The sequence below is a fragment of the Rhinopithecus bieti genome, unplaced genomic scaffold, assembly GCF_001698545.2.
Source record: "Rhinopithecus bieti isolate Rb0 unplaced genomic scaffold, ASM169854v2 scaffold_39746, whole genome shotgun sequence".
In the NCBI taxonomy this organism is placed as follows: Eukaryota; Metazoa; Chordata; class Mammalia; order Primates; family Cercopithecidae; genus Rhinopithecus; species Rhinopithecus bieti.
The window spans coordinates 1,340,038-1,353,899 of NW_016816960.1; the positions used below are offsets into that span (position 1 = coordinate 1,340,038).

The 13,862-nt window shown below is 41.5% G+C and overlaps 1 protein-coding gene across 4 annotated transcripts in view; it reads left to right on the plus strand.

The window, feature by feature from the left end:
• SETD2 (SET domain containing 2, histone lysine methyltransferase) overlaps window positions 1-13,862 on the plus strand; it is a 154,945-nt gene that overhangs the window by 120,847 nt on the left and 20,236 nt on the right. For all 4 annotated transcript variants that reach the window (XM_017855700.1, XM_017855698.1, XM_017855697.1 and 1 more), the window contains exons 16-17: window positions 4,708-4,842; window positions 9,000-9,139. In XM_017855700.1, the coding sequence (XP_017711189.1) occupies window positions 4,708-4,842; window positions 9,000-9,139 (275 nt within the window). The remainder of the gene's footprint in view (window positions 1-4,707; window positions 4,843-8,999; window positions 9,140-13,862) is intronic.

Consider the following 13,862-nt stretch of genomic DNA (forward strand, 5'->3'; position numbering starts at 1 on the left):
GCATCATGGCTCACGCCTGTAATCCCAGCACTTTTGAAGGCCAAGGTGGGCGGATCATCTGAGGTCAGGAGTTCAAGACCAGCCTGGCCAACATGGTGAAACCCCATCTCTACAAAAATTAGCTGGGCATGATGGCGGGTGTCTGTAATCCCAGCCACTGGGGAGGCTGAGGCAGGAGAATCATTTGAACCCGGGAGGCGGAGATTGCAGTGAACCAAGATTGCACCATTGCACTCTAGCCTGGGAGACAGAGCGAGACTCCGTCCCCAGAAAAGTCACAGTTTAAAGATACTCCTAGCGGATATATAGTTGAGAAACTAGCATTTTGTAAAATTTTTTCTTCATCTCTTTTTTTTTTTGGAGACAGTGTCTGGCTCTATCACCCAGGCTAGAGTGCAGTGGCGCAATCTCGGCTCACTGCAACCTCTACCTCCCAGGTTCAAGAGATTCTCCTGCCTGAGCCTCACTAGTAGCTGGGATTACAGGTGTGCACTACCACTCCCAGCTAATTTTTTGTATTTTTAGTAGAGACAGGGTTTTGCCATGTTGGTCAGGCTGGTCTCGAATTCCTGATCTCAGGTGATCCTCCTGCCTCAGCCTCCCAAAGTGCTGGGATTACAGGCTTGAACCACCATGCCTGGCCTCATTTGTGTAATTTTAAGTCATTTGAATGAGCACGCTCTTCAAATCTCATACAGGTTTTTCAGCCGGGCTTGGTGGCTCACATCTGTAATCCCAGCACTTTGAGAGGCTGCAGCAGGAAGATCACTTGAACCCAGGAGTTTGAAACCAGCTTAGGTAATATAGTGAGACCCTATCTCTACAAAAAGTAAATAAAATTAGCTGAGTGTGGTGGCACATGCCTGTGGTCCCAGCTATTTGGGAGGGCTGAGATGGAAAGATTGCTTAAATCCAGGAGATTGAGGCTGCAGTAAGCCGAGATTGTGCCACTGCACTCCAGCCTGGGTACAGAAAAACAAACATTCATGTTTTTCTGTGATACAGAAAAAATAAAACAGAAATCTCATGTAGGTTTTTCCTTAGCAAATAGATAAGTCACATGATAATATGTACATGTCTCGCAAACGTGTGTATCTTCTGCATTATTCCAGTCATACTGCAAATCGCTTTCCCTTCTTGGTTTATAGAAACCAAATTCATACTGTTAAAAGCCTAGAAGTCTTTTTTTAAAAAATAAGTAGATACTGCTGTTGTTATCTCCCAGCCAGCATTTGGAAGTGGTCTTCTAAACCACAGCTTTATTCCATATGAGTCAAATACTAGTGTCTGCATAATGAGCCTTACTTAAACATCTGATCTTGTCAGAAAAATTCTTCATGAGTATATTGTCAATGATGGCCAAAGAAATTCTGTCCTCCAAAATATTAACAGTTTTCTATTGTACATTTGGATGATTGACTTTGTCTTTTCTTTATGCTAGAAACATTCAATTATTCTCTTCTAGCTGTTTTGAAATATGTAATAAGATTATTGTAAAGTATAGATACCTTATTGATCTATCAAATACTTGATCCTGTTTCCTCTATCAAATTGTATGTTTTCCCATATATATGGGAAAACTTATACAGTAAGTTTATATATATAAGAAAAGGTTATAAATAGATGTAAAAATATATAAACTGGTAAGTTTATATATGTAAGAATATATATGTTTATATATTTAGAAAAAACTTACAGAATAAAAATAAGGATACAAAGAAAATATTTGGGCCGGGCGCGGTGGCTCACGCCTGTAATCCCAGCACTTTGGGAGGCCGAGGCGGGCTGATCATGAGGTCAGGAGATTGAGACCATCCTGGCTAACACGGTGAAACCCTGTCTCTACTAAAAATAGAAAAAATTAGCCGGGCGTGGTGGTGCGTGCCTGTAGTCCCAGCTACTCGGAGGCTGAGGCAGGAGAACGGCGGAGCTTGCATTGCAGTGAGCCGAGATCATGCCATTGCACTCTAGCCTGGGTGACAAAGCAAGACTCTGTCTCAAAAAAAAAAAAGTAAAGAAAATATTTGGCCCAGTGTGTTGTCTCACATCTGTAATCCCAACAGTCTGGGAGGCCGAGGCAGGAGAATCACTGGAACACAAGAGTTCAAGACCAGCCTAGACGACATAACGAAACCCTGTTTCTACAAATTTGTTTTTAATTAGCTGGGCGTGGTAGCACATACTTGGGAGGCTGAGATGGAAAGATTGCTTCAGTCCAGGAGTTCAAGGCTACAGTAAGCTATGATCACACTACATTCCAGCCTGGGTGACAGAACGAGACTCTATTTAAAAAAAAATACAGGCCGGGTGTGGTGGCTCACACCTGTAATCCCAGCACTTTGGGAGGCCAAGGTGGGCGGATCACAAGGTCAGGAGATGGAGACCATCCTGGCCAACATGGTGAAACCCCGTCTCTATTAAAATACAAAAAATTAGTTGGGTGTGGTGGCATGCACCTGTAGTCCCAGGTACTCGGGAGGCTGAGGCAGGAGAATCGCTTGAACCCAGGAGGTGGGGGTTGCAGTGAGCCAAGATTGCGCCACTGCATTCCAGCCTGGCGACAGAGCAAGATTCCTTCTAGAATTGCATGAACCAGGGAGGAGGGTTGTTTATGCAGCTGTAGAATGTGTTTGTATTTCAAGATAAGTGTTACAAAAGAGTTAAAAAGTTGAAAAAATTTAAGTTTATAAAGTAAAATAGTTATAATAAGTTACAGTTGATTTATTAAGAAAGAAAAATGTTTTATAAATAAACTTAGTGTAGCCTAACTTTATATAGCCCAGTGTTTATAGTGTACAGTAGTGTACGGTAATGTCCTAGGCCTTCGTATTCACTCACTCACCACTCACTCACTCAAAGCAACTTCCAGTCCTGCAAGCTTTGTTTATGGTTAGTGTCCTATACAGGTGTATCATTTAAATTTTTTTTTTTTTTTTTTTTGAGATGGAGTCTCGCTTTGTCATCCAGACTGGAGTGCAGTGGCACCATCTCGGTTCACTGCAACCTCCACCCCCCGGGTTCAAGCGATTCTTCTGCCTCAGCCTCCTGAGTAGCTGGGACTACAGGCGTCTGCCACCATGCCTGGCTAATTTTTTGTATTTTTAGTAGAGACGGGATTTCACCGTGTTAGCCAGGCTGGTCTCGATCTCCTGACCTCGTGATCCACCCACCTTGGCCTCCCAAAGTGCTGGGATTACAGGCGTAAGCCCCCATGCCCGGCTTAAAAAAATTTTATACTGATTTTTACTGTACCTTTTCCATGTTTAAATGTGTTTAGACACATAGGTACTGTTATAATTGCTTACAAGTCTTTATTACAGAAACATGCTGTACAGGTTTGTAGCCTAGGAACAACAGGCTATACCATATAGCCTAGGTATCTAATAGACTTGTGAAGTACACTGTATGATGTGTAAGTACCTCATACACTTAGTAGGTTTGTGAAAGTACATTTTGTGATGTTACCACAACAATGAAATCTCCTAACAATGCATTTCTCAGAAAGTACTCCCTTGTTAAGCAATACATGACTGTACATTTTCCTCTCAGGCTTTGTGATACTATTCTGATGATAATTCTGCCTCAGCAATTAACGTTTTTCAGTCTGGTTTATTATCTGAGTAGATTAAGCTGATCCAGAATACCAGATTAGGTATTGTTTTCCTTTTTCCTGTGTCCAGTCAGTAATTACTCATCCAGAAACCTGCTAGGTAGCTGCATTGCCTATTCAGACTACTTGAGTTTTTACTGGTATCATTTGGAATTGTATTTTATATTTTGAGTACTTACCATTTAATGTTTCTGTATCATTTTACCTGCTAGAATCTCAGTCCATAGGAGCAAAATCTCTCCGTAAGTACAGGATATATGTCTATTCAGTTCCTTAGCAGTCACCACCTCTTAGGACAGCAAGGCTATTTTTCAGTCTTCTTGTCACCTCTTCTTCTTAAAGCAGATTTTCTATGCTTGAGAAATAATTACAGAGTAGGTATAAGCCCTAGTATAGTACTTATTTCTTATGAAACTCCAGGCATAGGCAGTACCTGTTTTTGATGGTGGTCAGCACTAAATGAGATGATGTATGTTAAGGGGCTTCTTGTATCATAGAACACTGTATAAGTTAGTGTGTAGTGAGAATTTCGGATGCATTGATTCTGCTGTCTTTCTGCCAAGGAGTTTTATTATAGAAGACTACAAAAAGCTAACACAAAAGGTAGCTTAAAATTTGATCATCTTATTTACTATGATTCACACCCTTTGACCTTTTCTGGTCCAAACAACCTGTTATTACAAGTTGGTAGCAAAAGACTTCTTCAGAGCAGCGTGACATTGTTTCTTGTATATCTCAGGAGCAGCACTTCATTGTTTTTTGCTTATAGAAACTGTCCAACTGTTTAATTTTCAATGTCTTTCCAATATCATTGAAAGCTAAACAATTGGAGACTTTCTGTGAACAATAAAAAGAAAAAAAGTTTTTCATTTTCTTATGATAAAATAAAATCTAAGTAAATGAATAGGGAATTAGTCAAAACAGAAACCTTGGTGTTTGAAACAAAAAAATTGTTTACACATTTATGTCCAAATATATATTTAAAAAATTTAAAAATGTTATGGGTGTATCTTTAAGATTGTGCCATCTTGGAAGTCAGTCTGTTTATTAAAAGTGACAAAAGTTTAAATTATTGATTTCTTCATTTTGTCTTTTAGAGTTATGCCCAGCCAAGTCTTCAGTATATCCAGGGGCAACAGATTTTCACAGCTCATCCACAAGGAGTAGTGGTACAGCCAGCCGCAGCAGTGACTACAATAGTTGCACCAGGGCAGCCTCAGCCCTTGCAGCCAGTAAGAAATATCTCAGTTGTTAAAACTCATTGACTGTCTACTTTGTCTTTTCTTTTGGTTTGGTTTGGTTTCGGGTTTTATTTTTGGGTTCTTTTTCACATGTTCTTTGTTTATTTATAAATAAATTTTTTTTAAATTTTGTTTGTGTATTTATTTACTTACTTATTTTGAGATGGTGTCTCGCTCTGTCACCCAGGCTGGAGTTCAGTGGCACAATCTTGTCTCACTGCAACCTCCACCTCCTGGGTTAAAGTGATTCTCCTGCCTCAGCCACTTGAGTAGCTGGGATTACAGGTGTGCGCCACCATGCCCGGCTAATTTTGTGTTTTTAGTAGAGACAGAGTTGCCAGTGTTGACCAGGCTGGTCTTGAACTCCTGACCTCAGGTAATCCACCCACCTCGTCTTCCCAAAGTGCTGGGATTATAGGCATGAGCCACCATGCCCGGCCTGTTTTTAAATTTGAATAGCCACCAAATTCACCTGAGCACCCTGAGGGCGTGAACTCAACCATTTTGTTAAAAAAAAAAAAAAAAAAAAAAAATTTAATTCTGTAGAATTTATAGTTCTGTTAATATATATTTTGCTCCGCACCTGTAGTCCCAGCTACTCAGGAGGCTGAGACAGGAGAATGGCGTGAACCCAGGAGGCGGAGCTTGCAGTGAGCTGAGATCCGGCCACAGCACTCCAGCCTGGGTGACAGAGTGAGACTCCGTCTCAAAAAAAAAAAAAAAAAAAAAAAAAAAGTAACGCATGAGCGTCGGAGGCGGAGCTTGCAGTGAGCTGATATCGTGTCCACTGTACTCCAGCCTGGGCGACAGAGTGAGATTCTGTCTCAAAAAAAAAAAAAAGCCCTAGGTCCTTTTTATTTTGTGTTACCCTGACCTTTATTTTTATATTTACTATGAATTTTGAAGTAATAATTTTCTTTTTTTTGTTGTTGTTGTTTACTCTGTCACCTTAGCTGAGTGCGTTGGACACGATCTTGCTCACTACAACTCCACTCTGGGTTCGGAGTGAGTCTCCTGCCTCAGGCCTCCTGAGTGGCTGGAACTACAGTGTGCATCAGGCCCCCACTAGCTAACTTTTTTTCTTTTTGAGAGACGGAGTCTTGCTCTGCTCGCCCCAGCTGCTGCAGGGGTGGCAGGACTCGGCTCACTGCCAAGCGCCGCCTCCTGGTTCACACCATTCTCCAACTTAGCCTCGCCGAGAGCTGGCACTAACAGGTGCACGTCACTACGCGCCGGCTAATTTTTGTGTTTATTAGTAACACGGGTACTTTTTTTTTTTTTTTTTTTTTTGAGACGAGTCCACTCTGCTCACCCAGGCTGGAGTGCTGTGGCCGGATCTCAGCTCACTCGCAAAGCTCCGGCTCCCTGGGTTCACGCCATTCTCCGCCTCCAGCCTCCTGGTAGCCTGGGGACTACAGGGCGGCCGCCACCTCGCTGGCGTTTTTTGTAGTTTTTAGTAGAGACGGGGTTTCACCATGTTAGCCAGGATGGTCTCGATCTCCTGACCTCGTGATCCGCCCGTCTCGGCCTCCCAAAGTGCTGGGATTACAGGCTTGAGCCACCGCGCCCGGCCTAGAGACGGTGTTTCACTGTGTTAGCCAGGATGGTCTCAATCTCCTGACCTCATGATCTGCCCACCTTGGCCTCCCAAAGTTCTGGGATTACAGGCGTGAGTCACCGCGCCCGACCTTAATTTTTGTATTTTTAGATACGGGGTTTTACCATGTTGGCCGGGCTGGTCTCGAACTCCTGACCTCATGATCCTCCTGCTTAGGCCTCCCAAAAAGTGTTGGGATCACAGGCATGAGCCATTGCACCTGGCCGAAGTAATAATTTTCTAGACCAGCTATCTATTAGTATTTACCACTTACAGGTTGTGTATCCCTTATCTGAGCTTTAGGGGAACAGAAGTATTTCACATTTCAGAATTTTATGGATTCTGGAATATCTGCATTATAATTACCGCTTGAGCACCCCTAATTTGAAAATCTGTAACTTGAAATGTTCCAATAAGCATTTCCTTTGAACATGGCCTTTGAGTGTCATGTCAGCACTCAAGATGTTTTGTATTTTTGTATTAGGGCTGCTTAACCTGTGCTAGAATATGATACTGTACTAGTCACCATGGACTAGGCATGTAGAATTGTGTGATATACTTCACTATACATGTACAATGTTTTTAAAATTTTTTTATACAATATTTAATATTAAGATAAGCTTTTGGTATTCTGCAACATATGTAGGAGGATATGGTGAAATCTCAAAGTGGTGTTGTTTTCAGATAAAGTGGAAAATAAGAGGTTGGCATGGGAAACAATTGAAAAACTGAACAGAATAGCGTGGTCAAATCAGCACTTTAGAACACTGAGAGTTCTGGAGAAAGCTCTGGTAGCAATCCAGCAATTGATGGTGGCTTTAGACAGGGTTAGTGAAGATGGGCTAAAAATACTGTATGTGAAACAACAGGACAATAAGATAATGTGTACTTAGAGCAGATGTTTGAGTAGTTGTTATGAGTTGAGCCCTTCTAGGCCTTTTTTTTTTTTTTTTTTTTTTTTTTTTTTTTTTTTTGCGTTGGAATCTTGCTTTGTTGCACAGGCGGGAGTGCGGTGGTTTGATCTCAGCTTACTGCAACCTCTGACTCCCAGGTTCAGGCAATTCTCCTGCCTCAGCCTCCTGAATAGCTGGGATTACAAGTGCCCACCACCACACCCGGCTAATATTTTTGTATTTTTAGTAGAGACAGGGTTTCACCATGTTGGCCAGGATGATCTCAAACTCCTGACCGCGTGAGCCACTGTGCCCAGCTGACTAGGCCTTTTTAATACAAACATAAATAAGTTTCCATTTGTATTCTTAAAAGCTGATCTTTCAAATAAGAGAGAGATGATGGTCACAAGAGAAAATGATGACTACACTAAAAATAGAGTTTTGTGTTGGGAATAAGTACTGAATGGTTTGGAATATATTTTTTCTATTTTGCCTTAAACTATTAAGAGATAAATGGTTTGGAATATTAAGTGACACAGAAGCTTGGGGAAAAGAGGTCACTTTATAAGCTAAAGGATGGGTAATGGAGGAATTGAAACTTAAGCTGGGCCAAAAAACCCTAGCTAGGTGAAATAAGAGTAAGGAAGAGTATACACAAAGCAAGAATGCTCAAAGACCCATGTTTGCTTAAAAAGTGAACACATTTTATCTGAGCCTGGGGTCTTCAGGTTCCTCTTTAACTATGCAAGTAAAGGTAAAGCTGAAAAAAGTATTCTTCATTAATAGGCTTGAAAGAAGGAACAAGTATATATTCTTGTGATTGTTAGTCTGCTAGGGTTGCCATAGCAAAATACCACAGAGTGAGTGGATTAAATAACAGAAATTTTCTCACAGTTCTTGAGGCTGGAAGTCCAAGATCAAGGTGTCAGCAGTGTTGGTTTCTCCTGAGGTCTATCTCCTTGGCTTGCAAATGGCTACCTTCTTGCTGTATATGCCTTTTCTCTGCGAATGTCCTCTGGTGTCACTTCTCTTCTAATAAGGACACCATCCTATTAGATAAAGTTCTCACTCTTATGACTTCATTAATCTTAATTAGCTCTTTACAGGCCCTGTGTCCCAATAACAGTCACAGCAGGATTAGGGCTTCAACATACATGTTTTGGGGAAGCAAAAATCAGTCCATAAGTGATTTTGAGGTTTTTATGTTTTTCAGAATGTGGCACTAATATTTTATAGTTTTGAGGTTTCAAGTACAGAAAAAATATAATGGATAAATGTTAACATTCTGTCATATTTGCTTCTCAGGGTTTTTTTTGGTTTTTCTTTTTTTTTTTTTAAGATAAAGATATTTCTGGAGCCCATTTGCCTTAGAATTGGTGTTTTAAAGCTGAAAAATGCTGCTCTATATGATAAACTGCTGACTGTTTTTTAATATGGTATTTTGGATGGTAAACTTAGAGCCAACTGTCAGTTTTCTGATAGCTCTGTAAAGCTCTTTATATATACTGTCCCTTATTTCCTAAATTGTACCTTTCCTTTATCCTTTTTTTAAGAGGAGGTAGATGTACATTTTTGCATATTTAAGTGGACTATTTTGTCCTTTTCAGCCAGATTAAGAGAGATATCACTGATCAAAAATGTGTGTGTTTTCTTTGTAGTCTGAAATGGTTGTGACAAATAATCTCTTGGATCTGCCGCCCCCCTCTCCACCCAAACCAAAAACCATTGTCTTACCTCCCAATTGGAAGACAGCCCGAGATCCAGAAGGGAAGATTTATTACTACCATGTGATCACAAGGTAAGAAGAGCTGTATGGGCATTCCCATGTCTGCTTTTACTTGATCAAAGAAGTTGCCACTATAAGGGGAGTTTTACAGTTGTAAACTTCTTGTCATTAGCTGTTCACTGCACTTGAAGGCTGCTGGATTTCCAGAGTGACATCTTAAATGTATTTTAGACCTTAGACTTTGGGTTTTTTAAAATTTGTTTTAGTGTATTTTTATTTTATTTATTTTGTCACGCAGGCTGGAGTACAATGGTGTGATCTCGACTCACTGCAGCCTCTACCTCCCATGGTCAAGTGATTCTCATGCCTCAGCCTCCCCCAGTAGCTGGGATTTCAGGCATGTGTACCACCATGCCTGGCTAATTTTTGTGTTTTTAGTGGAGACGGGATTTCACCTTATTGGTCAGGCTGGTCTCGAACTCCTGACCTCAGGTGATCCACCTGCCTTGGCCTCCCAAAGTGTTGGGATTGAGCCACCGCATCCGGCAGTTTTGGTATATTTTTAATCCACAAGACTCTTGGAGAAAGCTAAGGAGATTTTTTTTTTTTTTTTTTTTTTTTTGAGACGGAGTCTCGCTCTGTCACCCAAGCTGGAGTGCACTGGCCAGATCTCGGCTCACTGCAAGCTCCGCCTCCCGGGTTCACGCCATTCTCCTGCCTCAGCCTCCCGAGTAGCTGGGACTACAGGCGCCGCCACCTCGCCCGGCTAGTTTTTTGTATTTTTTAGTAGAGACGGGGTTTCACCGTGTTAGCCAGGATGGTCTCGATCTCCTGACCTTGTGATCCGCCCGCCTCGGCCTCCCAAAGTGCTGGGATTACAGGCTTGAGCCACCGCGCCCGGCCAGGATATTTTTTAAAGGTTACTTCATCTAATATTGTAAAGTATCAGGGGTCACAGACATCTTTTCTGTAAAAGGCCAGAAAATAAATATTTTGGGTTTTGCCAGCCAAGCAGTCTGTATCATAGCTACTCAACTCTGCTGTTGAATTTTTTTTACTGACAGCACTCTTCTATTTCCAAATTAAATAGCTAGATTATTTATCCTTGACACATATTTACACTTGTTATAGAAAGCAAATATAGTAGGAAAGTACTAAAAAGGAAGTATAATTACTGGAGCTGCCACTACTGAGAGGTAACAAATGTTTTTAAAATACCTTTTAGACAGATAGCTTTATGTAGGTATATGTACTTTGTGTGTGGGTGTGTATATATACACTGATCTATATACTCTTACATAAATTGTTAAGATACATGTTTTTGTAGTCTGCTTTATTTACTAATCTATTTTATAGAGCTTTATCAATTAACATAGAACTATGGAATTTTTTCTTGAAAAAAATTTTTTTTTCTTTTTTTTGTAGAGACAGAGTCTTGCTTTGTTGCCCAGACTGATCTTCACGAACTCGTGGCTTCAAGCGATCCTCCCACCTAAGCTTCCCAAAATGCTGGGATGACAGGCCTGAGGCACCACACCCAGCTACAACTGTTAGTTTTAGTAATTGTTTATACTTTGTTGCAGGGCTGGCAAACTATGCCCACAGGCCACTTGTTTTGGCAAATAAAGTTTTATTGGAGCACAACCATGCACATTTGCTTACAAATTGTCCACGGTTGCTTTCACACTACAATGACAGAGTAGTTGTGATAGAAACCATATGGCTCACAGGTCAAAATATTTATCATCTAATCATTTACAGAGAAAGTTTGCCAACCCCTGCTCTATTGTATAGCTATATCAAATTGTATTTAACTCATTCTGATTGATAGGTCTTCACTATTTTATATGTAACTATATAACCCTGGACATCCTTAGGGACACTAATCTTACTATTTCTTCAAGAGGGTACCTAGAAGTGGAATTGTTGGGCAAAACAGGTACACATTTTAAATTGAGAAATATTGTCAGCTTACTATTAAACAATAGTTTGTATCAATTTGGACTCTCACAAAAAAAAGTGTGTATAAGTTCCTTTTAGTCAGGTACAGCAGCTCATGCCTGTAATCCTGATGCTTTGGGAGGCTGGGGCAGGAGGATCGCTTGAGCCCAGGAGTTTGAGACCAGCTTGGGCACCATAGTGAAACCCCATCTCTACAAAAAATACAAAATTAGCTGGGCATGGTGGTGTGCACCTGTAGTCACAACTAGTTGGGAGACTGAGGCAAGAGGATCACTTGAGGCAGGAGGTCAGATCTGTAGTGAGCTATGATTGTGCCCCACTGCATTCTGGGCTGGGTGACAGAGCAAGACCTTGTCTCAAAAAAAAAAAAAAAATCCTTTTCCATCATGTCCTCTCTTTTAATCTTGCAAGTCTAACAGGTGGGAAATATTTTTATTTTCAGCTATTTTACTATTGAGATGGGATGTCTTCATTGGATTGTTGGTCATTTGTATCTTTTGTGAGTTATTTGTTTGGGGCATCTACCCATTTTCTGTCTAGTGTTAGATTTCTTTATCAAGAGTATTGCAGATGTTTTTGTCTTGTGACATAAAGAAGTTTAAAATTTTCATATATTTTCCCTTTATGCTTTCTACTTAGAAGGGCCTTCCTTATTCACATTAAAATGCTTCTATAGGCTGGGTGCAGTGGCTCAACGCCTGTAATCCCAGCACTCTGGGAGGCCAGGACGGGCAGATCACCTGATTTCAGGAGTTCAAGACCAACCTGGCCAACATGGTGAAACCCTGTCTCTACTCCAGATACAAAAATTAGTTGGGCGTGGTGGCAGGTGCCTGTAAATCCCTGCTACTTGGGAAGCTGAGAGGCAGGAGAATTACTTGAACCCTAGAGGCAGAGGTTGCAGTGAGCCAAGATTGCACCACTGCTCTCCAGCCTGGGTGACAGAGTGAGACTCTGTCTCAAAAAACAAAAAGGCTTTCATAAAATGAGCCTTCATTATGTTGCTAATTGAATGTGTAATGATTTTAAAAACTATGTGTGGTTTAACCAGAACTTTTTTTTGTTTGTTTTTTTTGAGACTCTTGTTGCCCACCCTGGAGTGCAGTGGCGCGATCTAGGCTCACTGCAACCTCTGCCTCCAGGGTTCAAGTAATTCTCCTGCCTCTCAGCTTCCTGAGTAGCAGGGATTACAGGTGCCTGCCACCACGCCCAACTAATTTTTTTTTTTTTTTTGGTATTTTCAGTAGAGACAGGGTTTAACCATGTTGGCCAGGCTGGTCTCAAACTCCTGACCTCAAATGATCCACCTGCCTCTGCCTCCCAAAGTGCTGGGATTACAGGTGTGAGCCACCACGCCTGGCCAGAACTTTGTTTTTTAACACCAAAACAAGCTTTTTAATATTCTATCAATCTTCCAAAATAAAATCATTTGGGCCGGACATGGTGGCTCACGCCTGTAATCCCAGCACTTTGGGAGGCTGAGGCGTGCAAATCATGAGGTCAGGAGTTCGAAACCATCCTGACCAACATGGTGAAACCCTGCCTCTACTAAAAATACAAAAATCAGCCAGGCGTGGTGGCATGCGCCTGTAATCCTAGCTACTCAGGAGGCTGATGCAGGAGAATCGCTTGAACCCAGGAGGCAGAGGTTGCAATGAGCTGAGATCACGCCATTGCACTCCAGCCTGGGTGACAGAGTGAGACCCTATCTCAGAATCAAAAAAAAAAAAAAGTTTGTATTTCTTATTTATATGTGTACCTTTCCTGTCTTTTCTAGGTTTTATCTGGTAGCTAAGAACAGACATATATATATATATTTGTTCAGTTTCTATGATAACACCCTTAGCTGCTTATGGTTCTTTTATTATGATAGAAATGTTGAGCCTTTTAAAATAAATGAGTTCCATAGGTCAGAGGTAAGCCTATTTTTACAACTATACACACACACACACACACACACACACACACACAGATTTGTATCGAGTGTCTTTAATGTTGTTATGTTGTTGACTAAAGATTGATGTGGTGGTAAAGCAGAAGATTTTAGTGACAAGATTGACCTGCCAGATTTGTTAAATCCTTTGAGGCTTTTGACATTTTAAGTCACTGTCCTCATAACATTCTCTGTTACAGCTGGCTTCAGACTCCTGAACGTGAATATCCTTACTTCCACTTTTTATCCTACAGATCTTTTCTAAAAGAAAATCTTTGCCTGCTTATTTTCAAAATGACTGTAAACATTTAATGAGTTAACCTGGCTGAAACCTTCTTTTTGCAGTTGGTCAAGAATATTTTTTAGCAGAGAGTACAGGTTTTTGTGGTTTTTTTTGAGACGGAGTCTCACTCTGTCGCCCAGGCTGGAGTGCAGTGGCCGGATCTCAGCTCACTGCAAGCTCCGCCTCCCAGGTTTATGCCATTCTCCTGCCTCAGCCTCCCGAGTAGCTGGGACTACAGGCGCCCGCCACCTCGCCCGGCTGGTTTTTTGTATTTTTTAGTAGAGACGGGGTTTCACCGTGTTAGCCAGGATGGTCTCGATCCCCTGACCTCGTGATCCGCCCGTCTCGGCCTCCCAAAGTGCTGGGATTACAGGCTTGAGCCACCACGCCCGGCCTGTTTGTTTTTTAAGATGGAGTTTCACTCTTGTTGCCCAGGCTGGAGTGCAATGGCACGATCTTGGCTCACTGCAACCTCTGCCTCCCAGGTTGAAGATATTCTACTGACTCAGCCTCCTGAGTAGCTGGGATTACAGGCGCCTGCCACCACGACTGGCTAATTTTTTGTATTTTTAGTAGAGATGGGGTTTCACCGTGTTGGCCAGGCTGGTCTCGAACTC